This window comes from Anolis carolinensis, chromosome 5 (genome assembly GCF_035594765.1).
Source record: "Anolis carolinensis isolate JA03-04 chromosome 5, rAnoCar3.1.pri, whole genome shotgun sequence".
Taxonomy (NCBI): domain Eukaryota; kingdom Metazoa; phylum Chordata; class Lepidosauria; order Squamata; family Dactyloidae; genus Anolis; species Anolis carolinensis.
In genome coordinates this window covers 13336502-13361969 of record NC_085845.1, presented here as the reverse complement: position 1 = coordinate 13361969, position 25468 = coordinate 13336502, and the positions used below count along the sequence as shown (strand labels likewise).

Here is a 25468-nt window from a genome sequence, read left to right as displayed (position 1 = left end):
TCTGCAGAGAGCCAGAATGTGACTTTTTCGCCTTCATGTGTTTGGAATGCTTAAAAATTGTTTTGTCCCTGAAAGCCGAGCTTTTCAGATTCCTGCCTTTGATGCTATTTTTCCCCAACCTAATCCTTTAAGCAGCTTCAAAAGCCTTTTAAGCATCCCCAAATTGCAAAAAAACCTATTATAGTCACATATCTATTGGTGTTTCTGTGTGCAGGCTGTATATATTCTGATATTCTGAACTTTTTATACTAGAGCAGGTAAAGTGTGCCATTGGGAACATGTACAAAACACTTCAAAGGACCGGAAAATAAAGTGGTTGAATTGTCCCTCCTGAAAACCTTTAGGGCTGGCACATCACCGTTTTCAATAGGAAGCAAGACACTAGTAAACATAAAAAACGAATCTCCACACTGATTTTTCAAAACCAGAAGTGGACATTTTCAGTTTGGGTTCTCATCTCCATGTATTTTTTAGTCCACACAGTCCTTGAAGGCAGAAAATCTGCCCCAGACACATTGCAGTTAGTTATCCCAAGTCAAAACCAAAATTCATGTGTTTCATACTCACTTTATACACATAACTTCATATATGTGTGTGTGTGTGTGTGTGTGTGTGTGTGTATACTCACACACAATTTTGTGCATGAAACAAAGTTTGTGTGCACTAAACCATCAGAAAGCAAAGGTGTTGCTATCTCAAATGCTCATGTGGATGAGTTTGGATTTTGAAATTCTGGATGAGAACGTAATTGTCACAATGTTTATGTCCAAGGAGGGACACTGATTGCCCTTTTAACAATACATCTGGACAGGCAAGATATACGCCAAGATGTGTGGCCAAAAGTTACCCAAGCTACTCAAATGTTTATTTTATACAATCTGCTTGTATGTTTGCATTAATATGGTATCTGCTTGCAGCCCAGTACAAAATAAAGAATCGGAACAGAATGTACTGACCTTTTTTCATCACCCCAAACAGTGAGACTGCACCAGTTGTGTTTTGGTGAGCAGTCTGTCCTTCGGATCTGACCATAAATAAATTCTTGTCCCCTAACTTATACTACTCAGATGAAAAAAACTTTGGAATAACCTGTATAAAAGGGCTGAGAGTTCTGTTTACTTCTGGTATTTAAATGCATTCTTAAGTTTGGCATTATTTAATTCTTAAATATTGTACATTTTGTTTGTACAGTTCCAGTTCATGGCTCTCAGGAATTTAATAGGTGCACAACTCTATATGCATGAAGTATTCTTCACCCTGTCATAAAATAAGCTGGTTCCAGGCTCTGGAATGTTTTATTGTTAAAAAGCAAAAGCATGCTTTGAACTGGAGAACATCATAACTATTTCAAATTTATCTTGGTTTCTGTGCAGAAAAGCAAAGGTCAGTGTTTTGAAGGAAATACAGATTCTTCTCTCTAACTCCAACAGTAGAAAGTCTGTTCCTCTCTAAGAGGGATGCCATAGGATCATACAATAAATCTCTGATAGACTTTGAATGGCTATGCTGGCTGGGGAAGATAGGAGTTGTAGTCACGCTCAGCTAGGTGTCACCTGTCTAGTTCAGATATGGGAAGTGTGACCCTTCAGATGTTGAGAATAATAGAATCGGAGAATTGGAAGAGATTCCAAGGGTCACCCTGTCCACCCCCTTCAGGCACACAGGAAGATGGGATTGATCAAAAACACTCTTGAGAGATGGCCATCCAGCCTTTGTTGAAAAACATTCAAGTAAGGAGTCAAACAACTTTTACTCTCAGAACCTTTCTCCTAATGTTTAGGTGGAATTCTTATTTGAATCCATTACTCCATGTCTTAGCGTCTGAAGCAGCAGAAAGCAGGCTTGCTTTGTCTTCAATATGACATCCTATAAAATATTTAAACATATTGGTCAGATCCCCTCTTGACCTTCTCTTCTCCAAGCTAATTATACCTGCATGGTCTCCAGATTGTTACTCATTTTGGTTACTCTTCCTTAAATACCTTCCAGCCTGTCCACATCCTTCTTGAACTATGATACCCAGAACTGAACACACTATTATTCCGAGTGAGACCTGGCTTTCAAAGCAGAATAGAGGGTACTATTACATTGCTTGATCTAGGCACTAGAGTCCTGTTAATACAGACTAGATTCATATTGGCTTTTTTAGTTACTGCAGCACATTGTTTGCTCATGTTCAACTTGTGGTCTTCTAAGACTCCCGTATCTTCTGTGCAAGGACTGTTTTCAAGCCAGATGTCACCCATCTTATATTTGTGTATTTCATTTTTTCTTCCATAAAGATAGTACAGTAGAATCTCACTTATGCAACATTCACTTATCCAACGTTCTGGATTATCCAAGGCATTTTTGTAGTCAATGTTTTCAATACATCATGATATTTTGGTGCTAAATTCGTAAATACAGTAATTACTATGTAGCATTACTGCCTATTGAACTAATTTTTCTGTCAAATTTGTTGTATAACATGATGTTTTGGTGCTTAATTTGTAAAATCATAATCTAATTTGGTGTTTAATAGGCTTCTCCTTAATTTCTCCTTATTATTCAACATATTCACTTATCCAACGTTCTGCCGGCCCGTTTATGTTGGATAAGTGAGACTCTACTGTATCTTACATTTCTCCGTGCTGAAATTCATTTTCCTGTTATGGACCAGTTCTCTAATCTGTTCAGACCTTGTGTAGGCTTTGATGAGGGACCATGGAACTTGCAGTCCAAAAACATCTGAGGGACCTCTGATACAAAGGCTTTTATATTTTATAGAAGACCGTTGCCTCCCAACATTTCTAGTCCTGCAGTCAATCTCCACTGCAGCTTCCGTTTCCTTTAGTGAACTTTGGTTTGTTTTTCTTCTCTGTTCTAGGGATATAATTTTTTTCAAAGCCAGTCAGGGATGGTTAAGAAAAACATATTTGACTGGCATCTCGCTGCACCAGCTATCACTCTGGCTCAGCAGGTTTTAAGAATCACCTGAGGGAGGAAACTTCTCTACGGTTCCAGGCCGCTGAATGTAAATATTTCAGGAGGCCAACTCTCTGAGTACATGGAGGAGAGAACATTTTAACAGCAGCCGCCGCAACTCTTAGCCCTGCATTTAGGCTTCAAATCCTGCTCTTCCCCCAGGGGCACATAATTTCAAAGATCGGCCAAGGAGCGCATATGTGTGTGGAAGCTTTCTTAGTACAGGAATTTTCCACTCCTCTTATCCTAGAAACCCTTCGGATTCTGTGTTTTGAAACTTCTTCAGTTGAAATTAGAATATCTTTCAGCTTGAAAGGAGCAGATCCCACTGTTTTTATTTCAATATGTACAAGATCTTTGTGGCTCAGATAGATATTTTTCTCTCCAGATCAGAATTCAGGCAGAATATCTGTATTGTGTGGTCCAATTTTCACTAGTTTGTCCAAAATCCAAATTCTGCTGAGCAAGTGCAGGAGAGACATTTTTCTAACCAGGGGATAAACTGAAAGTTGACTTTTTTTGTTTCTCCATAAGGCAAGGGTCTTTAATTGGATTAACTGGAATTGTATTTATTTATTTATTTATTTATTTACAGCATTTATATTCCTTCCTTCTTACCCCGAAGGGGACTCAGGGCAGATCACATTACACATATAGGCAAACATTCAATGTCTTTTAACATAGAACAAAGACAAACAAACATAGGCTCCGAGCGGCCTCGAACTCATGACCTCCTGGTCAGAGTGATTCATTGCAGTTAATTGCAGCTGGCTTGCTCTCCCATATCCACCTGAACAAATTTTTCTGGAATTGCAAATAACTGCTGAGGATCTCCATTCTTTTGCTATAAAATGCAATTTTCCAAGCCCTGTACCAAAGTGATTCCATACATTTTGATAATTTTGATCTGTACATAGTATTCTACTCCTAACCAACAGTGTGCGACCAGCCACCTATAACCATTGTTCACTTTTTTGCAATTTGGTACCTTTCAGAAACAAACCCCACAATTGGTTGCTAAAGTTTGCAAGTGTCTTTTTTTTAAACTCCTAGGATGCCTCGAGCAGCATAAGAACTAGGGGATTCTGGGAGTGGCAGAGCAAAAGAAAAACCCTACTTTTCCAAGATCTGTTGGTACTGGGGACAGAGGCAAAGTAGATACTATTGAGGCAGTAATTTTTGGATTAAGCAAACACACAATAATAAATGGTTTTTGGTTACCTCCCCAAAAGAGCAATTTGAGCTTCATGAAGCTTGAAGGATTACAGTGACGAGAGAGGGGTGGAAATTAAGCTGTACCTGGGTTGGAGGAAGCAATTTTTTAAAGGAATCTTTCCAAAGGGCATCTAGGATTTATACAAAGAGTTCTTATGAGTTGTGCCAAGGAATTACTTAAGTGGCAAGAACAGTTGTTCCTTCAAAGAACTGTATAAATTACCTGCTTCTTCCTGCAGTTTCTGTGGGCTACCTGAAGTTGATCCAAGCTTATAATGGTTGTTTTTAGTTACTGTCGCCAGATCTCTTTCTCTACCCAGCTCAAAAGGAAAAGATCTCCAATTACCCCAGATAAATAGCAAGAATGGAACTTTTGGGTGAAATTAATACAAGTTTGGGGTCATGGCCTCATTGTCAAGTGGGATTGACAGAGAAGCAGGTTGACTGTTCAGAATCTCAAAAGGCATTATTATGTGGTTTTTCAGAAGAATATTGTTTCATTGAAAAGGTAGCATAGTTTCCCCCTTCTAAGTGAGCTAAGTGAGTCTAACCTTTTTCTTCCTCTTTTTCAGTTGTATCATAGTTGACAACTTTGGAAAGTCCTGTAAAAATGTCAGGGGACATGATCTAGCCAAAATGTATGACATTAAGGTCTATTTGATTTCAGTGGGAGAACTAGGTGGTTGCTTCAATAAACGGGATTCATCTATGAAATTATTGGGAATACAGATCCAGGTTTTGGCTGGACTGTTTTTATGGCTGCTCAGATAACATTCATATGACCATTTTTGCAAATTTTAATGGGGTATATGTCTGCCTCTGGCAATTTAAGGTAAATCCCTGCCGTGGTGCATAAGGACTTCCTTTTAGAGCTACATTGGATATTGCAGAATTCCTTCATGGAAACGTCTTCCCTTTAATAATTAGAGCACAACCAGTCAAATAACACCTGATGATTTCCGTGCCAGTGGAGAAGTGAATCCTCTATTGATTTTAATCTGAACTTTAAAATCCTTGTCCAGGGTCCTGAACCTTAAATCCCAAACAGATCTGACACCTTAGCTATCTCCTTCAAAATTTATATTAAAACCTGGAATAGAGTCGCTGACATGGGAACACCAACCACCATTAATACATGTGCAAAGTATATGTGATCCTTGTATGTGTCGGTATATCAGCGCAAAATAGGCTGCAGCTTAATACCAAGAACACATATGTCCAAATATGCAGCACTTGGAATGTCTGAGGTTTTAGTGGAAGGACTAGCATCTCTATGCCATTTCAAAGCCAGGACATCAAAGGGACAACAAGGCCCCTTGTAACCCATACCTGTGGTTTTGCTTTTCTGCACCCTAGGGAAAAATTGCTAGGTCCTCCAGGCGATTTTGTAGCATGTATCCACTGGAAGTTATTAGGAAATGGTGCTGGAGGGTTTAGCAAATTTCTAGAGAACATCTCTAGACCCTCCAGCATTAGTCTGTGTCAGTGTTTCCCAAACTGTGCTCCTCCAGGTGTTTGAACTTCAGCTCCCAGAAGGTCCAGCCAGCTTACCAGCTGTTAAGAATTGTGGGAGCTGAAGTCCAAAACACCTGGAGGAGTACATTTTGAGAAACTGGTCTATGGTATGGTTGGGATCAGATGTCAGATAATGTAATGGTATTTAGTAATATCCACGGTTTCAATCCACAGAGTCCTTTAGTAAACTTTCCAAGGAACATATGTTCCTTGGAAACCTGCTCAGAGATTCAGATGTCGTTTGATGATCTGCAGAATAGAGAGGTGGCTTGTCTATACTTTTTTGGCTGTATATTAGGAGTAGGAATAACATGGCTCTCCAAAAATGGTTGAACTGCACAACCTAGCAGCTCTTGCTAGTGACGCCAGGAATGAGGAATGCTGGGTGTTGGACTCCAGCTACTTCTGAAGGGCCACATGTTTCCCACCTTGCTAAAGGTTGTCTCCAGGATCCAAAACTGTTGGTTTGCAAAACCTGGCCGAAATGGTACTTTTGGAGATCTTTCATTGACACAATCCAACTCCAAAAAAAAAAAAAAAAGTTTTTAGGCATGTTCCATATTGGGGCACTGATTCAGAAAACTGCATTGGATAGATCACATCAGCTCTCATTTCATAGATACGGTTATCATGGTTTTCTGTGGGTGAGCAGATGAAGACTGGTAGGTGGCATGTGTTCTGTATCTCAAAAACTAGAGTTGACAGGGGCAAATTGGTGCCATTTTTGGAATCAGCAGATCAAACATACCCAGAAACAGGTCTAACATTTGAGGCACCAAAATGTGTGCTGGACAGTGTGATAAGATGGATTTGATGGCAAATAACAGTAACAGCAAACCAGACGCTGTGTCTCTGAAGTGCCACTTGCTGTGATCCATGTGCCACTTGGTGCTATTGGCCGTTACTTCCTCTTTCTGGTCCTCCCACTGTGGGAACAGAATGCAGAACCAGATAAGCTTTTGGGAACCTACTGTCATCTATGTATGCAAGGTATGAATTTTTAAAAATGAAAGCAGGTATGTCTTGAATATATCAAGTTATAATCTCTGCATTTGTTGAATACATTTGAAGTGGCTTGTGGGCATTGTCAACCAGGGTGGTATTTTTACTGTTGTGTGTGGTTGAAACTATTTGTTACCTAACTGGATTCTTTTTCTCCTCTTTTCTATTTTTCTTCTACAGGATGCAGGCATTTCTCCAACCCAGCGGGACGAAGTGATTCAGTGGATGGCCAAACTCAAGTGCCAGTTTCACCTTTATCCAGAAACGCTGGTCCTGGCTGTCAATCTCTTGGACAGGTTTTTAGCTGCAGTGAAGGTAAATATTTGACCAACCCAAGACTCTTGGGAAGGATTTATGGCCCTAACTAGACAATTTTCTAAAAGCCACTTCCTTAGATTTGGACCTATCATTACAATGTGTGGGAGGTCTTTCCCAGAACTTGAAAGAGCTCCTTTCATTGATTACAAATTCCAGGATCTGCCCAGCCAGCATGGCTACACATGATAGAGAAAGCTGGTAATTATATTCCACTCAAGTTTTCTCATGTTCTGGTCTTTTCACATGGGATTTTGATCATCTGTCATCCTTATTTATTTATTATTTATTTCCAATATTTCTACCCCGCCCTTCTCCCCGAGGGGACTCAGGGCGGCTTACACAACTGGTAGGATCACTACCAGTACATCATAATACAATAAAATAAGAATAAAACAGTTAAAATAATTAAATAACATAATAAAATACAATATATAAAATTTAAAACAATGCAACACCAAATATATATACCAATCATCCATCAGACCTTGTGCAGACCTTGGTTTTTCCTTCTGGTCTGTTGCATCGTCAGCTGGGAGATCTCAGTATTTGAACAGTTATCATGAATCATGAGATTCTTGAGAATAGTTGGTGAATGTACTCTGGCTAATCTTCTAGAGAACAGCTTTTGTTGCCTGCGTTTAACCCAACATAGGACTTTGATGCTGGATTTCTGAAGCAGAAACACAACATGAGAACATGTGGCCATGCATTTTAGAATGTGGGGAGACTTTAGAAGTCTCCTGATCTGAGAAGAAAATAATTAGATAGCCCAAGGAGAATAGCATAGCCTTAGGGGAGGTAGCTTAACAATGTGGCAGTGTTCATGCCTTGCAGTTGTGATTTGGACTTTGGCGGATTTGATTGAAAAGATTATCTGTAGGAATCTCTAGGTCCTCTAGTGTGACTGTGGCCAACACCTTCCAGTCATCTGCCATTTGTGGATTTCTGGAAAGAACACCTTTATAGGAATCTCTAGGTTCTCCAGTGTGATTCTATGGTCAGCTTCCAGTGAAAGTTGGCCTTATAGTCATGCTGGAAGACCTAGAAATTCATAGAGAAGTTTCTTTAGTTACATTTTTTCCAATTTCACAGGGGTTCTATTCCCCTAACCCCAGTGAATGTGGAGGGTGACTGTATTATAATACCAGTTTTCTTGGGAATGGTGCATCACAGTCATGATTCCATTCTGTTTCAACTGGAATTCCTGAAGCCCCATTAAAGAGAAAGCTCTTGAGAAGTTTCTTTTAGGATGAATGAATAGAATGACATGCTGGAGTTATCCAGTGGAAGAATGGTGCTCAGAGTAGTAAAAACTGAAAAGTTCCTTTTTCAAACCATATTTTCTAAGGTCTCCCTGTTATGGTGTTTCTTGCTTTTTGGAACTAATTTTTAAAGCCATAGTTGATTGAATATGTGCAGAACCCATGGATATGGAAGGTCAACTGTATTTAGTTTCAATATGATAGCTTTTTAAATCATTATATAATATTGAAACTGAGTTGTTTTAGGTGCATATTGCCTTAATTTATGTTGTGCAGTACATTGGTCCTGCACTGGAAGAAGGGAAGGAAAAAAATAAAATGTGCGAAGTGAGGAGAAACAAAGGTTTCGATCTTCCTAGAGGGAGATGTTACAGGCCTAGAAGTTAAAACAGATCCAGTGGTTAAACATCTGAGTAGGATGTGTTTTGTATTCATCTGTCCCCTAACAATCCCCCCCAGTCCCAAGTTTTTAAATGTTCATTCCGACAAAGACAATATGAGTATTTCAGCTTCCACTTGCACTAATGGAATTAATTTGTTTTCTGAAAATGGAAGTCTAACTGGGAAAACACATTTGCTGATTCTTTTAAAAGCCAGCTCCAGTCTTGCTGGGTGTCCTCCACCAACCTTGTTTGAATGGTGAAATGATTGGAAGAGAGAGGATAATGGCTTGCCAGAGTAAAGAAAGCATCCAAGTAGAAATGTGCAATCTTCTGCCTGCTTTCCTGGGAGTAAGACTCACTGAACAGAGTCGAGCTTCCTTCGGAATAAATATGCATAAGCCTCTGGGAAATAAGATCTTCATATGCATTGGGATGAGAAATTGAGACTCTAGCTGGCATATTTTTCCCTAAAGCTTTTACTGACAATAACTCAGACGTCATGGGGCATGGGAGAAACATATATATACAAAAGCTGATAATCGTAGAGTTATATCATGGGAAAGAGATCCTGATCCCTGAGAAAGTTAGGGGACTAGGTGAGACCCCAAGATAGCTAGATTCAGCTTCAGTGCTTTCAATCTGCCATCTTAAAGCTTCACGCAATGGGGTTTTTAAAGTAATCTGTCCTGCAGATGCATCCCAGCATTTCATAGAAATACCTCAAAAGTGAGTCGAGAAGAAAAGTAGGTCTTGTTGTGTCCTCCATGAATTTGTTCCCCTGAAAAAAGGCATCTACAGGTCAGGATCCTCTCTATATCTACTAGTGGGAGCGTTGAATACGCTCATTAACCTGCTGTTAGGAATTGTAGTAGTTGAAGCCCAAAACTCCGGGAGGGCCGAAGTTTGCTCATGCCTTGTGCTACAGGAACATAGATATGGAATTCCAACATGGAATTGCAGTGAGATGTGGCAATGGCTCTACGGCAGTGGTTCTTAACCTGTGTTTCCCTATGTGTTTTGGCCTACAACTCCCAGAAATTCCAGCCAGTTTACCAGTTGTTAGGATTTCTGGGAATTGAAGGCCAAAACATCTGGGGACCCACAGGTTGAGAACCACTTCTCTATGGTAAGTCTGGGATGGACATGTGGAGGGAGAAGACCAAAAAAAAGGCTTATTTGTGTCTACTATTGTCACTAATAGGATGCCAACCACTTGATGTTTGTTGCCTAGCTGTCCCATTTTTTGTCAAGGAGTCTGTTAAGGAGGTTACTCTCAGAAGGTGAGTTTTTCATAACCTGTGGCTCTTTTTCTCTCCTACCTTGCAGGCTCGTCCAAAGTACCTGAACTGTATTGCAATCAGCTGCTTCTTCCTTGCTGCCAAGACCATTGAGGAAGATGAGGTAGGTTTTCTCCCCAGCGATTTCCACTGGTAGACACACCTAGGAAAGGCACAGGAGCACTCCTGTGTTCATTGCCACTTTTCACATTGGTTTTCTTAAGGAAAGAGGTTTAGAGTGTTGAATTTTAATTGCTATGTCTGTATTTTGATGTGTTTATTATGTTTTGTTGTTTTATCTGGGCTTGGCCCCATGTAAGCCGCCTCAAGTCCCTTCGGGAAGATGGAGGCGGGGTATAAAAATAAAGTATTATTATTATTATCTCTCTCCTTCCACCATTGTGTTTGTGTTTGGTGAACATGAAGCTAGCTGGCAAATGGAGACAGAAACTCCCATTTCTTCTGCTCCAACCCTCTAGTTTGGAGGTTGCAGAGGAAAGATTTTCTTTTCTTCATCTTTCCCATCCCACCCAGAAGAGTAGTATTATGAAAGAAAGAGATGTGGGTAGAATGTGGAAAATTTTCAGTTATGCTCACAGGCTGTTTATTTTCTCTCCTTTGTGTGTTTATATCTTTCCTTCTTTGGTCTTACGTGGCTTTAATCATTTTGATTAAAACCGCTTGACTACAAGTAAATGTGGTGTTCATTATTAAGATTTATTCTTTAATGTTTCTATACTAAATGGGTGATAAGAATTACTTTAAAAACTAAAGCAGCAATGAGATAATGCTCTTACTGTGATTAGATATACGAGATGATGAAGGAAAGTTCTTTGATGCAGCCTTTCCAACCTTAAAAAGAAAATCCTCGGTGTTCATTTGCCTAAGCTCACCAGGTCTCCTAAGGTGATGTACAGCAGGCGAAAACACTTTTGAAGTCAGTTTTCCAAAAAGTCTGTTAGGACATTTCTTTAGGTTGTTGTTGGCAGCCTCTTTAGTCCCTGATTAGGAGGAGGCTCAGGTACTGAAAAGTCAAGAGCTAACTAAAATATCTAAGAGTGTTCCTTGTGACATGCTTGAGAGCTGGAGCCAAGAAATACAGCACTGGGCTAGATTGGTCCAAGTTCACAAAGGACAGTGGTGTTTTGAAAGTGTACCTTAAAGACCCTCATGTTCTGTTTCACTTCTTTGCCTCCATTTTACAGAGGATTCCAGTACTGAAGGTGTTGGCCAGAGACAGCTTTTGCGGCTGCTCTTCAGCCGAAATTCGCAGAATGGAGAAGATCATTCTGGATAAACTGAACTGGGATTTGCACACGGCCACTCCACTGGATTTCCTCCATATTGTAAATATTTTAAATGAAATCCGATTCTTTCTGGGAGGAAGCAGAAAAGGGGTGGGGAGTAGTTGTTATGGAAGGGATATTCCACCCAGGATGTTAAACTTCAAGGCTCAGTAGAAGACGATAATGCAATCCTTCATGGCAAACTATCTGTTTATGCTTGAATGTATTGTTGCTTGGCTCATGGCTGGAAACATATTTCTTCAACTATAGGTCCCAATATATCTCATGTCAGTGAAGTTTATGGGAGCAACAATCTAAAAATGTAGCTTTCCTCAATTTGGATATTATTTGAGTCTTGGGAATTCGATGAATTTCAGCTAAAGCTCTATCACATCAGTAACAGCCATTCCCATGTGTGTTCCATGATGCTTTTTTGCAAGTTTAATGCCTAATATTCAAAATAAGATTCAAGATGCTAAGTCTCTCTGCTTAAGAAAAAAAAAAGATTTTGGGTGAATTAAATCCCTAAGTGTATTTAGATAGGCAAGGAAATGTATGATCAGTGTGTGATGGAAACATCAAAGTTGGAAGAGAGTGGAGGAATATGATTCTGTCGCTCTTTGATTTTCACAGCAAAGCAAATTCTGCAATACTTTTTGGATCAGGCATGGGCAAACTTCGACCCTCCAAGTGTTTTGGACTTTAACTTCCACAATTCCTACCAGCTTTTAGGAATTGTGGGAGCTAAAGTCCAAAACACCTGGAGGGCCTAAGTTTGCCCATGCCTGGCTTAGATTGTATAGATTTAGATAGCTCCCATAAATTTCATAGGGTTTTCTTAGGTAAGGGAGACTCATGGAGTATTCTTGCTAGCTCCTTCTCTTGAAATATAGCCTAGAGCAACTGATACTGGACAGTCTCCTATCCAAATCCTAACAAGGGTTGACCTTATTTAGTTTCTAAAGTCAGACAGGATCTGGTGCCTTTAAAGTATTTAAGTGTCGCAAGTCAGAAGTGCCCTCAAGGTAGCAATGTCTTAAGCTATCATTGGAGTTGACATCGCCTTGTTGCTCTTCTCTTTGTCCCCATCCAGTTCCATGCAGTTGCCTTGTCCACCAAACCTCAACTGCTGACCACTTTGCCCAAGGTGAACCCGTCCCAGCATGTGGCTCTGCTCACCAAGCAGCTGCTGCACTGCCTGGCCTGCTACCAGCTCCTTCCATTCAAGGGCTCCATGTTGGCGTTGGCCATCGTCAGCCTGGAGGTGGAGAAGCTTATTCCTGATTGGCTTGCCCTCATCATCGAACTGCTCCAGAAGGCACAGGTAGACCCCTGGAACTGGTGATGGTAGGGTGGCTTTTGTTCACTAGAGATTCCATTTTGATTGATGGCTAGATTTCCTGCCCCCCCCCCCCCCGCCCCAAATGTTGGATTCAAGACACCTTATTACCAGAGAGAGACATAAAGGCGCAAAGGTGTCCTTCAAACAAGACCTCACCATCTCTTGTTCATTTACCTCATTAATTTCTTTCGAATTTCTGGAGTGGCACCTTAGGTTTTCTTTCTATCAGGCTGTGTTCTTCTTAGCTGTCACATTATTAACACTGTTTTTAGTTACTGTGCTATATTTTTTTACCTTTTAATTGTGACTGTAAGCTATCCTGGGAGTTTTAATTTTTAACCGAAGGAGCAGGAAACTAAGGTTAGGAGACAGGAAGCTATTTGTCAGGACATGATTCAAAGCACTAGAAAAGGGAGAAGCTACATGGGGAATTTAGTAGGGTTATTTTCTTTTTGTGTGTGTAGTGGCAATAAAGCTGGCTACATCCACCTGGAGTGTGAGTACTGGTTATTTGCCAGGAGCTACCAGCAGAAGCTGGCACTCCTAATCTTAATTTGGATCTTAGCTTCCACGCCCAGACCGCTTTGGCCACTTCATCAAGCCATGGCTACTGTCCCAGAGGAAGCAAAAAGCAATATTTGAGGCAGCATTGTGGGAAAGGAGAGCATTCTCTTGCTAACCATGTGGAGTTCTTTGGAAGTGGCCAATTGGATGGGCAAGGGCCAAGCACCAAGGTGGCCAATCCAAGGTGGGCAGTAGCTCTTTCTACTCATGCTGATCCAAAAACAAGGAACCTTCCTCATCTATGTCTCTGGAGTCATGCTCACTTGTCTTCAATGATTTGTTGATGGCCTTCTTGAACTGACTGCCCAGAGATGGACACAGTGTGACCCTAGGCGAGGTATGACTGGGGAGAACAAGGTGGGGAACGGTGCCTTTGTGGATACAGAACAGCATTGCATTGGCATATTCCATTGTGGCCAGAACCACTGGATTCCTGTGTGGGTGCAAATCCTGCCTAGAACAGACCTGCTGCCTCAGTGGTGGAGAGAGGAGTCCCATGGTGGGCAAACCTTGGCCAAGGTGGTCTAGTCTAGGTTGGGCTGCACCCCAAGGGAGATCGCTCCTTGGTGCTTCAATGAGTAACAGATGTGTGTATGTGTGTGTGGGAAACCATAGGCTGCCAGGTTTCAGGGAGGGCAGAAAGGGCAAATTTGATGCGATTTTTAGGTCAGCGTGACTTGAATAAATACATAAATGAATATGCAATCCAGAATTTGCCTGTACTAGACTTTTCCAGATAAGGTGCAAAAGACTGCTGGTAGTAAAACGACCGTTGCATTCACTGCCCATTTCTATGTTGACTCCTTTTCTTGGTCTGGAAGTGACAGCTTTCTCTTCTGCTTCTTTCCCCTCTGAAACCCAGATGGACAGCTCCCAGCTGATCCATTGCCGGGAACTCGTGGCCCAGCACCTTTCCGCATTGCAGCCACCTCTGCCACCCAACTCGGTCTACGTCTACAGCCCCCTTAAGCACAACCTGGTGACCTGCCATGCGGGGGTCTTCCGCTTCCATCCCTCCTCCTCCGTCCCAGGCTCAGACTCCAAGGACAACAGCAAACCAGAAGTGCCAAACAAAGGTGTCACTACACTCTACCAGCGCCGGGCGGCTCCCAGCAGGTGCAAACAAGCGACGGCCAAGCGCAAAGTGGAAGAGATGGAGGTGGACGACTTCTACGACGGGATCAAGCGGCTCTACAACGAGGAGAATGCGCCGGAGGGAGCAGCCCTTGAAGGCAAGGCCGCCTCCGCCTGCAGCACCGACGTTTCGCGGCAAGGGGGGAGCGTTTCCCCTTGCCCTCCGTTGCAGCCCATTTCCGTCATGTAGCAGTACTTTGCGCAATGGCACCTCGGGAGAAAAGCTGCTACTCTGTCCATACGCAACACCAGGCAACCGTCGGCTTTTGTGGCCAGAGCAGAGCGAAAGCTGTACCTTGCAGAGGCTAAAGGAAGGAGCTGTTATCCTTTGGAAAAAATAATTCCCCCTTCCTACTTTTCTTGTGCGGCTAATTATAGTTCAACTATGATTTAAGTACTTAAAAACCAAAAAAATTATAAAAAACCTTTCAAAAAAGACCCAAAAACCAAACAAAAAAAGTAGCAAAAATTGTGTTTTTCTCCCTAGTGTTGTCTGCTGCACTGTTTCAGTATGCTGTTGTGTTGTTGTAACCCCATCCATTGTGTTGGAAAGTTCACAGTGTGAAAAAAAAATCCTTTCCACAGATTTCTAGGCATCCCTCATTCTGAGTTTGCTCTATTTTGAGAACTCTCCTTTACCTAGTCCTTCTGCTTTTGTTGGAGCGTTCTGGACCTTCTAGTGCATGACTTCCTTGTATTTTGGCACTTTGACTTGAGCAAAGCTCCTTTTACTTACTTTCCAAAGGAACCAGGACCCCTTCCTTGTCTTTCTCTTGTTTTGTCCTTTAGCACTTTGGTGTTTTTAAATGTAACTACAATTAGACCTCTATTCAAAACTCGTCAGTCAAAAAGGATGCCTCTGAAATACGTTATACCAAAAAAATACAGAGCAGGGGAAATTGACACCTGGTGAAAGCATATAATTTGTTGCCAACAGTTTTCTGGGAAACTGGAAGCAATCTTTAAGATTGCCGGCAGACTGACCAAATAAAAATAAGACTTTAATGAGTTTCAAAACACATCCACAAACACACAACACTTCAAGTGAATACGTGCATTAAATGCAAAATGTAGTGAAACTAAAATCTAGCTGACATCACAGAGTTGGGAGTCTGTGCCAGGGCAGTTTTCTAATCCTGAGTTTTCACTTTGTGTCAATGATCAGCACAGGTTTCTTCTCCACTTTCTTCCCCTTCACTCAATTCCTACTTTTGTGTCCATGTAACTTTTTAAATCTGAGGCACGGGCAAGAACAACGATGTGAAAGATCTTGTATATCAATGTTACAAAGCTCTGCTGCTCAGAATAATCGCTCCTTGATTTTAAAGCTCTCTTCAAAGCCCTTTGGAAGGTATTGCATTCAGCAGTGATACTGAGGAAAGCCTTCTGGTAGCAATAAAAAAACAAAACATGTTGTCCTTCAATTTGTGTGCCTTGCTTTTGTTTCCAATGTTTTGAGCAAAAGGGCAGTTAGAACAGAAAGACACGTTCCTGTGTTCACCACTTGTCCCCACAGCTTCCTAAGGCCAATAAACTGGAAAACATTCCCATTTTCACACCCAAGATTTCCCTATTACGCATCTTTTGTAAACCCCAATGAATCGATCTTAAACTAAGCCAAGAAATGGAGCTGTCTAGCCCAGTAACTATTCATGGTCTTGGGTGATGTTCTTCCCAGTTGATTCACCAAGTCATCACTATAATCAGCTTGTATTTCTTTTAAAAATACTATTATTCTTTAATTGCAGATGCCACAAACTTTATCTGGAAATGTTCACTTCTGCTTGGCCCGCTCCATTAATGTGGCACCTCAGCTGCAGAGATACAGTATCTCCAAGATCATACTGTCTTCAAAGATATTATTTTCTACCCCTTTTCTCTAAAATGGAACACTTTATTGTGCAATTTCCAATTTGACCCATCCACTGAGATGAGGAAGAACATGACTGTATTCCAGCACCAAGTTATCTGGAAGTAAGCCCATTAGACTCAATAGGACAAGGAACACAGTCTTATCTATTGTCTGCTCAGAGGGGATTGTTTCTGCAACATTTGTTGGTCCTAGAAGTATAAGCAACAAACATCAGGAACCCTGGCCAATAATATGCACACTGATTTCAATGATATCAGTGCCTCTTGCTCCCTCCTGTGGCCACAGTCATCTTTCATTGCAGACATAGAAGACAATATAACCTGAAGAGATAGTGGGGCTTAAACTAACGTGCCAGACTGGTCAATGTGTCCAGATTTTCTTGTACAGCAATTTCCCTGAACAAAATAGAGAAGCTGTATTTTCAGTAATAACTGCAAAGCTGTGAAGTTGCCCATCCTTAGTACATTGGGAAAATATTTTAGCTAGGATCTATCGTCAAGATGACAGAATGTGACTGCATTCACTGTAATATGACAACTGTGCAGTTGTGAATTACACTATTGTGAAAATAATGTGCGAATGGATGCAAAATGCACAATTGCTGCACTCAGTGTATACAGTGGTCACCAATAACTTGCAGGTTCAAAACAGCAACAGCAAAAAGGTTTTAAGTGCACCACTAGATATGTGCACAACAAATGAGAACAAACCTATGCCTACAAAGGCGTTACAGACAAAACCCAATTCCACCATAGCAATAGCTTCCTCTTTCAGTATCTAACATTAGCAAATGTGGGTTTCTCACCTGTCATGTGTGAAAAGGCTATCTTAAATATCACCTCATATGATAGTGTGTCAAAGCAACATAATATGCCAAAACCAGGTCCTGCTTTAATGTTTCTTTCTAATGTTCCAAGCATTTGAAATGCTGCTATTCGGCTGTTTTAAGTCAAAGTCAAAGAAACGTGTCTTTCTTACCTTGTACTGGAACATTTTTGTGAGGACCGCATTCTGCAAGGTGGGGAGGAAACTTCTTATTGATGGTCTCACATGCTGCTCTGAGATTATTGCCATGAACCTCACTTTGTATCAGGACTAGTCGAAAATGTCAAATCTAAGAAAATGCCCTGCACCAGATCCAAGGTGTTCTGTGCATCTGTCCATTTCTGTACAGCTTCAAAGTATCACACAGATCTCTATTTCCTCACCTGATTTGTGGGCTTTTTAGACTGGGATGTCAGAGATTGGCCCTGGATGCTTATCACTGAGCAATGGTTACACTCCTGGCATGGTCTGCAAGGAACTCATTCAAGGTAATAAATCATTTGGATTACATGACTGCATTTATTGTTAGAAGTAATACACAGTGACCCTATGGTCAACTCCCATTAGGGGACTAGAGATTGCTAGAGCAGTGGTTCTCCAAGTGTTTTGGACTTCAGCTTCCACAATTCTTAACCGTTGGTAAGTTGGCTGAGATTTCTGGGAGTTGAAGTCCAAAACTCATGGAGAACCAAAGGTTGGGAAAGACTTGCTAGAGAGATCATGTTAATCAAATCCATTAATAACCAAATCCACAAAAGTCAAACTGGAGGAGGACTGATTAGCATTCGATTATCCCTTGAGCAAGATGTGTGGGGCTTGATGAGGTCTTGTCAGAACAAGGACATTGCAGCATAGCTGAACAGCGCTTGATCAATTTCCTTGGCAATTTGTTGAACCTAGGTTGTAACCCTATAGCAGACATGGGCAAACTTTGGCCCTCCAGGTGTTTTGGACTTAAATTCCCACAAGTAGGATGTTAGGAATTGTAGGAGTTGAAGTCCAAAACACCTGGAGGGCCAAAGTTTGCTCATGCCTGCCCAATGACAACTAACCTATAGGACTTGCTGAACTCAATGGTATTCTGTCTACTTCAGTATAGACCTAATACAGGATTGCATTATTAAAGACATCTCCGAAGCCCTTTGTTTCATTGATTTTAATCATGGGGTCATCACTTGATTAAAGAAATTCAGTTGATCAGCAATAAAAATCCATATGTGTAATCAATTGTATTTGATACATTTGCATATGAATGCCTCCCACATACCTGATTTGGACTTTAGCTCCTCTTAACCATAGTCACTATTAAGCTGACAGCCACCCCTCTGCCTGTCAATATTTAACTTGAAATTGCATAGGGAGATGTAACTATGTCTTCCTATGCTCTTCCTCCAATCCTACTATTAAGACTGTAGATTCTTGGTGCAGAAAGAGCTGGGCACATTCCTGAATATTTCCACTTTCTGGCAACATGGAAATGGCTATGCAGGGACTGCATTGCTGAAAAGGTTTTCCCAAAGGCTTTGGGTTGCTATGTGTTCATTGACTGTAACAGTGAATTGCAATGACACATGGGAAACTCGTGACATTAATTTCTAGACAGAATGTCAGCTTGTATGTGTATTTGCAGGCCTGGCCTTGCTTCAGTCAAGTGGACCAACAAAGGAAACTGAAGTCTGGATCTTAAGGTGCTGGATCCAAAAGCAAAGTCTGTTTTTCCTTTGCACAGAACATACAGATCTATGGCTTTCAGCATGTCTGAACTAAGGATAGTGCTCAGGGTTTCATTGAAATGGGTCTCTTCTTTAGAGACAAAAAGTGGGATATAAATCAATATAATAATAATCGGATTTAACATTTAATTTTTATTCTCTCATCATTTTAATTTAACCAGTATTAGAGGGGTCTTTCCGCAAAGAAAGCCTGGAAATCTTTGAATCAGTTCCTACAGTGACAGGCACGAAAGAGGAGGTGGTAAAGGCCAAATGACTATTAGGTTCTTGGAACAAAAAGCCAAGGGGAATTGAGACAATTTGGACTATTCCAGGGCCTGTTCCATATTGGTTGGCGGTTTCTGGGTATTGTCCTCCATTTCCACGTTTTCATCTAGAGATGGTGATAATTCTGAAGGCTTTCCCATAGTAACTATATGTTGCCCAGTTTGAAAATAAATGAATCTGATCAAACCTGTCACAGCAATCAGTTGCCTGGGAAGAAATTCTGGGAACAGTTTGTTGAACACTTTCATCCATTACATTTCATGTGTATCTATTAAAACCCCAAAATGTATGTGCACAAGACAAATACAGACATTAGACAAGAGCCAAGAGGAGGTACAGCTCCCTGAAAAGAATATATATACAGTACAGTGAGAAATATACTTGTTGCTGCATAAAAGGTGGAACTGCTATCAGTGGGTCAAGAAACTATTGGTAGTTTCAGTGCTTTTCCAAAGTGATTGCACCTAAGTTGTAGGTGGCAAAACCAGCTTAAGAACCAGATTCTGGACTGAAGCAGGTGGCTTCATCCTCATGTCTGACTTACGTTTGGACAGGTTTCTCTCCCTCACCTCAATCTAGGGAGTGTTATGAAGACAAATACTGGGAATCCTTGTGGATCCATATGGCTTTTAGAGTAACCAGGTTGCAGCGTTTCTTGGAGAGAATTAGAATCAGTGCTAGGCTAGATCTGTAGGATTTCTACATCTGAACAACCATCTCTGGGTTTTGCATACACCTTTCTCTCTCTTACATACATACATACATACATACATACATACATACATACATACGTACAAGTTCATACATCCTGTCCTGATTCTGACTGGCATGTATCTGCTGTATCAAAAGGAAAGGAAGAAGAAAATTCCCAGTGCAATATCTCGGGCATCCTCCAAGTTCTCTCTGCCTCCTTGTGTCGTATTGTTTGCCAGCAGTGAGTGGACCGACACTCGGAAAGAAAAGATACAAACAGGTGCACATACATGCACATACACACACTTGTGTGTGTGGACTCACACCCATACACACGCACTGCGGTGAATCACAGTTTTCAAAAGACAGAAAGGCGGAGGTGGTGGAGAAATGAGGTAACTGGTCTCCCAAAGGGGTGTGTGGCAAGACCTGCCGGCTCTTCTAATGTCCGTTTAGGAGAGAGGGAAGTGGAACTTGGCAAGGTGACTGACAGCTACATAAAGAAGAAGCTACAGAAAAGAGAAAAAAAGAAGAAGAAGAAAGGTTCAGAATCCAAAGTGGGGGAAGCAAATAAAGAGAGAAAAGGGGGGAAAAAAACAGCAACTGCCTCCTTTAAAAAAATAAACTGTGATGGAAAAGTGAAAAGGAAAAGATGGTTGGTATATTCAGGGCTGTTTGGCATCTATACTCTTTATTAGTCTAAATCAGGCATGGGCAAACTTGGGCCCTCTGGATGTTTTGGACTTTTTTTTCGTGTCAGGAGTGACTTGAGAAATTGCAAGTTGCTTCTGGTGTGTTGGACCTAAACCCCCACAATTACTAACAGCTGGCTAAATTGGGGTTGTTGTGTGTTTTCTGGGCAGTATGGCCATGTTCCAGAAGTATTCTCTTCTGACGTTTCGCCCACATCTATGGCAGGCATCCTCAGAGGTGCCATAGATGTGGGTGAAACATCAGGAAAGAATACTTCTGGAACATGGCCATACAGCCCGAAAAACACACAACAACGCTGTGATCCCGGCCATGAAAGCCTTTGACAACACAGCTGGCTAAATTATATTTAAAAGAAACCAAATATGGTAATTGCCATCTATTTCTTTCATATTTCAACGACTGCATATATGATGGTGGGACTAAAAGTAATGCCTCCATTGCTCTTTTATTTCTTTGGACTATCTATACACGATATGATAGAGGTAACCTTACTCTACTGATAGAGCCTTTTTCTCTTTCCAATTGACTGATTAGAACCGTGAATCTGAAGCCAAAAGAAAAGAGTCATCATTGACCTAAAGAAATCCATAATCGCTTGAAGAATACTTATGATTTGGCCCCTTCTAACTTTTACCTGTTTGGACCTCTGAAAGACAACCTATATGGTTTCAGATTCAATGACCTGAATGACATTAAAACAGCTTTAAAATCATGGGTCACAAAGCAAAACCCTGAATTTTTCCAAAATGGTTTTGATACCTGGGTTAAACGATGGTGCAAATGTCTACAAATTGATGATGACTATTGTTGAATGGTAGTTTTGGGTAGAAGACAGTTCAGGCTTTGATCTGTACCAACTTCTGCTGTTATATGGTCATTCATAATATTTAGATGGCACAGGAGGCAAAACTTTTTGACCAACCCTCGTATTAGATCTTCTTAGTATTTAATTGGTTTCATATCAGGAGAAAGACAGCTCCTGGTGCTACAACCCTACTCTGATCATGGAAGAGTGTTGAATTGAGGCACAACTTTCTATATATCCCACCCAGTATGATGTGAAGATATATTAGTTGGAAGATTCTGGATACTGGAGTCTGAAATTAATTTTTCAAAGCTTTAGAGATGCAATTTTGGACTTCCAGACACCTCATCATGCCAAAGGCATAACCATTTCCTAAGAAAACTCTCATGTTCCTTGGGGAAAACCAACATCCATGTTGGCTGCCCACCTTCACCTCCGTGTCAGATCCAGAAATGCAAATACAGCCCTGAGTATAGAAACCCAGAAACATGCAAACATGAAGCACAAAGAGGTTTGGACCTTGCCAAGATGATATTCACAGAACAAGAGAGCTTACAATGAACATTTCATATTGTGTCAGATGTGACAAAAGATCTGTGAGTCATCCAACATCCAGTGAGAAAAAGAAAAAGAAAAAAGGATGGTGTACGTTCAAAGAAGCTATGGCAAAACTGAACACGAAAACCCACAGAATTCATTCCTCCCCAAAACCTCATAGAAACATCAAATAACAAGTGAAATTAAATAAACAGGTATATATATTTATATTTAAAAATGAAGGTCATACACAAACAACATTTTGAGTAGTTTGGGTTTTTTTAGAAAATGTATTTTCTTCTCTTTCCCACTTTTTGGGTATTCAAACTCTTAGCAAGTGAACATTCAAGAACATATACAAAAAATAGCCATGTCCACCAAATGCACAAGATTCCCATTATCGGTGTACTTGGGAAAAATCAAACCATTTTTGACACTGAAAAGTGTTAACAAAGTTCCGATGGACGGATATATAACATAGATAATGCTATAATGAACACTGTAAGTTGGTTACAAAGACAATCTGGTAAAAACATAAGGTTTGTTTGTTTTTTTTAAAAAAAGGAAAATAATAAACAAGCTACACCTAAAAAGTTTAAGGCAGTCAGAAAAAACTTTTTTAAACCCACAATACCCCACAAATCCAAAATATCCAAAATAACATATCCTTATGGATGTTCACAGTTTTATTTTCAATGAGTTGTGGGTGGAAGGAGACAAGTTAGAACCCTTCATAAATGTTTCAAGACCACACTGTCAGACTCTAGCTAGTACTATTAATGCAATTGTGTGTTTTTCCCTACTGCTTTTGATGCAAAAACATGACAAAAAAAATAACAGGTTGACTTCAATGAATGGCAAGTCATAAAGATACAACCCATACAGACAGGCATCACGAATGCTCAGAACATATGTCAGTTTCTCACATTGCAAAAGAAAGCTGAACTACCACCCTATTTAAGACAACGATTCATGGTTTCAGCCCCACTAAAGACCCTTCTCGCCCATGTTCAGAATCTCATTGTCTTCATGAGCATCCCTATTTACTTCAATAGAAGAAAATCCATCAATGTGATATAGCCTTTCCATTGAAGTAAAGATTTGGGACTTTAGAGTGGGAGGCTCCATGTTCATGCTGGAGCTCTATACAACACAAAAAATAGGTCACAAGGTAGAAGCAACCAAGGTTCAATGGCTGGATTCCATGTACAACGTTTGGTTGGCGGCTGAAAGGACTCTCTTATGGAAAACTAATGCAATGTAAACTTCTACAAGATGACAATGTAAGCAAGCAGGCATCTTATGGAGTCCCAAAGGGAGGGTTATAAACACTTCACAAACTGAATTTCAGGGGTGAGAAAGAAACCAGCACAGGTATGTCTCTGAAACAATGTACTACCAACATAACACTGGCACTGGTTTATGCATTAGACTCAGCATTTGTCCATTAAATTTGCTATTTTCTATTATCACCAAACTAGCTAAAATGCATCATGATCTATGGATCTCACTAATAGACAAACATCTAATAGGCCTAAATATGTTCTTTGTTCAGTCTTTGTGACTGAGACCATATTCAAAGCCAGTATTTAATGTATATTTCATTGATTCTCTCCTCCAGTCCTTTGGCACAAACTTTTTCCTCCCAAGATTATGTCGTGTCTCAAGCCTTGCCCACCCCAGGGTTTTCTTTTCTGCTTTAAATAAAAGCACTACCTTCCTTTGGTTGGTTTTACCAAATTTGGAGATCATTTATTCGCTTTTTGGCATCTAGGGACTGAACTGGTTGGTGTGTGATTATCTTTCTGGAAGGGGATTTAGGAGGGATTTAGTGGCAGGTTGGCAAACCTTCAAGTAAACATGACCGTAAACACTTAATTCTCCATTCTTAATAGGAGGGAAATGAAGCCAGCTCCCAAGCTGGATGTGGTAAAGATGTGTAATCTCGCTATTAAGCAAAGCTATCTCTAACTTGGTATCTTCACTACTCCCCCATTTTTGGCACCATGAGATGCGAGATACAGTCTGCTCTCCCACTGGATGCTGCTATCATTTAGTATTAGTGATCTAAAAATACCCCTTGGAGCTAAAGGGAAGCAATGCAAGGTATATTTGCACTGAGTGGAACATAACCTGGGCTTTTTGTTTTCCCTTTAAAATTCGACAGTTTCCAAAGGTGCTCAGTGTTGGTCAAAGTGTGCATCCAATGTGGTCAGCTAGCATGTTATCATTGGCGCCAAGGAAAGCAATCCTCCAGGGACATAAACCAACGCAGAAATTATCATGAAGCAACATGAAGTAGGATTTTCAAGCAGGAGGCATTAGAGAAGGCATGGGCAAACTTCGTCCCTCCAGGTGTTTTGGACTTCAACTCCCATAATTCCTAACACATTGTGGGAGTTGAAGTCCAAAACACCTGGAGGGAAGAAGTTTGCCCATGTCTGGCTTAGCCCAAACACGAAAAGATTGCACGTGCATAAAATGCTTGTAGGATGCTATTCATATTTTGAACCAGAAGTATTTTAGTTCTCAACTGCATTTGAGGATTACAACCTTATTACTTACAAAATTACTGATGCTGTACTTCCACAAGCTTCACACCCAAATAGTTGGGTAAATATCATTTTCTATTTTTTTTTCCTATGAAGGATTTCTGTCTAAATATGTGATTGATCAAACTATTTGGATTGTATCAAATGGACAAAATTACATCTTAAGACCAGGCACATCATTATTTATCTACTAATTATATTCTCTATCAAACACTGGACAGCGGTCTATGGGAATAGCTGGCCTGACTTAGAAAGGTTTTAACAAGGTAAAAAAACAACTGTCCAGTCTCTAAAGAAAGGAATCATACATTAAAACATACATGTAATAGGAATTTTTTTTTAAAAAAACATGCATATTTAAAATAAGGCTAGGATCACTAAACTGGGATCACTAAGCCATTCCTGGGTAACAACCACCAGTGAAAGCTTTCATTGTGATCAAAATCCAAATGTCAAACATCACTAAGAAACTAATGGGAAATACTAGCAAGTAATGACGCCCATTTAGAAATCAGATTAACTGCACAATCATAGGCTTTCAATGAGACTCATTTGGAAAAGTTATATATATTTTGGAAAAACCAGAATCCCCATGGAGGAGCTGTAGATTTAGAAGGTTATGCAGATTGAGCATCCCTTATTTGGAATTTTGAAATCCTCCAAAATTCGCCTACCTGTATATGGGTGGCTGAGATAGCGATACCTCCTGCTTTCTGATGGTTCAGTGGACACAAACTTTGTTTCATCCACAAAATTAGTAATAATGTTCTGTATAAAGTTACCTTCAAGCTATATGTATAAGGTGTATCTCACTACCTATGCCTATGCAAATATAGGTATTCCAATGTTGTTGTTGTTTTTTTTTTTTTAAATAACTGATCTCAAACACTTTGAGATGCAATGTCCCAAGCATTTTGGATAAGAGATACTCAATCTGTAATTTCAAGATATCCCTTGTATATATGTTTAGAATTGCATTCTTGGACTCTGTCTGAAGTAATCTCCAATTAACCGGTTGGGATTTTTGAACGGAGGAATGTAGGATTAGACAACTTACACTTCAAACTTCCCCATTAAGAATGTTTATAATCTGGGGAGACAATTTACCATTCTAACCACACTTTTGGAAATTTAATTCAACAAATCCTATGTACAAGTGAGCTACCGTAAACCATAGAGCACTTAACTATGCAAGTAATAAAATCTG

General features: G+C 40.4%; 2 protein-coding genes across 6 annotated transcripts in view; one reads left to right on the top strand and one right to left on the bottom strand.

The window, feature by feature from the left end:
* Window positions 1–15686, top strand: part of ccni (cyclin I) — a 59939-nt gene extending 44253 nt beyond the window's left edge. For all 3 annotated transcript variants that reach the window (XM_062981334.1, XM_062981336.1, XM_008112144.3), the window contains 5 exons: window positions 6877–7011; window positions 9986–10060; window positions 11142–11282; window positions 12316–12546; window positions 13991–15686. In XM_062981334.1, the coding sequence (XP_062837404.1) occupies window positions 6877–7011; window positions 9986–10060; window positions 11142–11282; window positions 12316–12546; window positions 13991–14452 (1044 nt within the window). In that variant the 3' untranslated portion in view covers window positions 14453–15686. The remainder of the gene's footprint in view (window positions 1–6876; window positions 7012–9985; window positions 10061–11141; window positions 11283–12315; window positions 12547–13990) is intronic.
* Window positions 15687–18101: 2415 nt separating this feature from the next.
* Window positions 18102–25468, bottom strand: part of septin11 (septin 11) — a 139319-nt gene continuing 131952 nt past the window's right edge. For all 3 annotated transcript variants that reach the window (XR_010006370.1, XM_062981332.1, XM_062981333.1), the window contains one exon: window positions 18102–20162. Coding sequence is in view for 1 of the 3 variants with exons in the window: in XM_062981333.1 (XP_062837403.1) it covers window positions 20147–20162 (16 nt within the window). In the remaining 2 variants the exon portion in view is untranslated. The remainder of the gene's footprint in view (window positions 20163–25468) is intronic.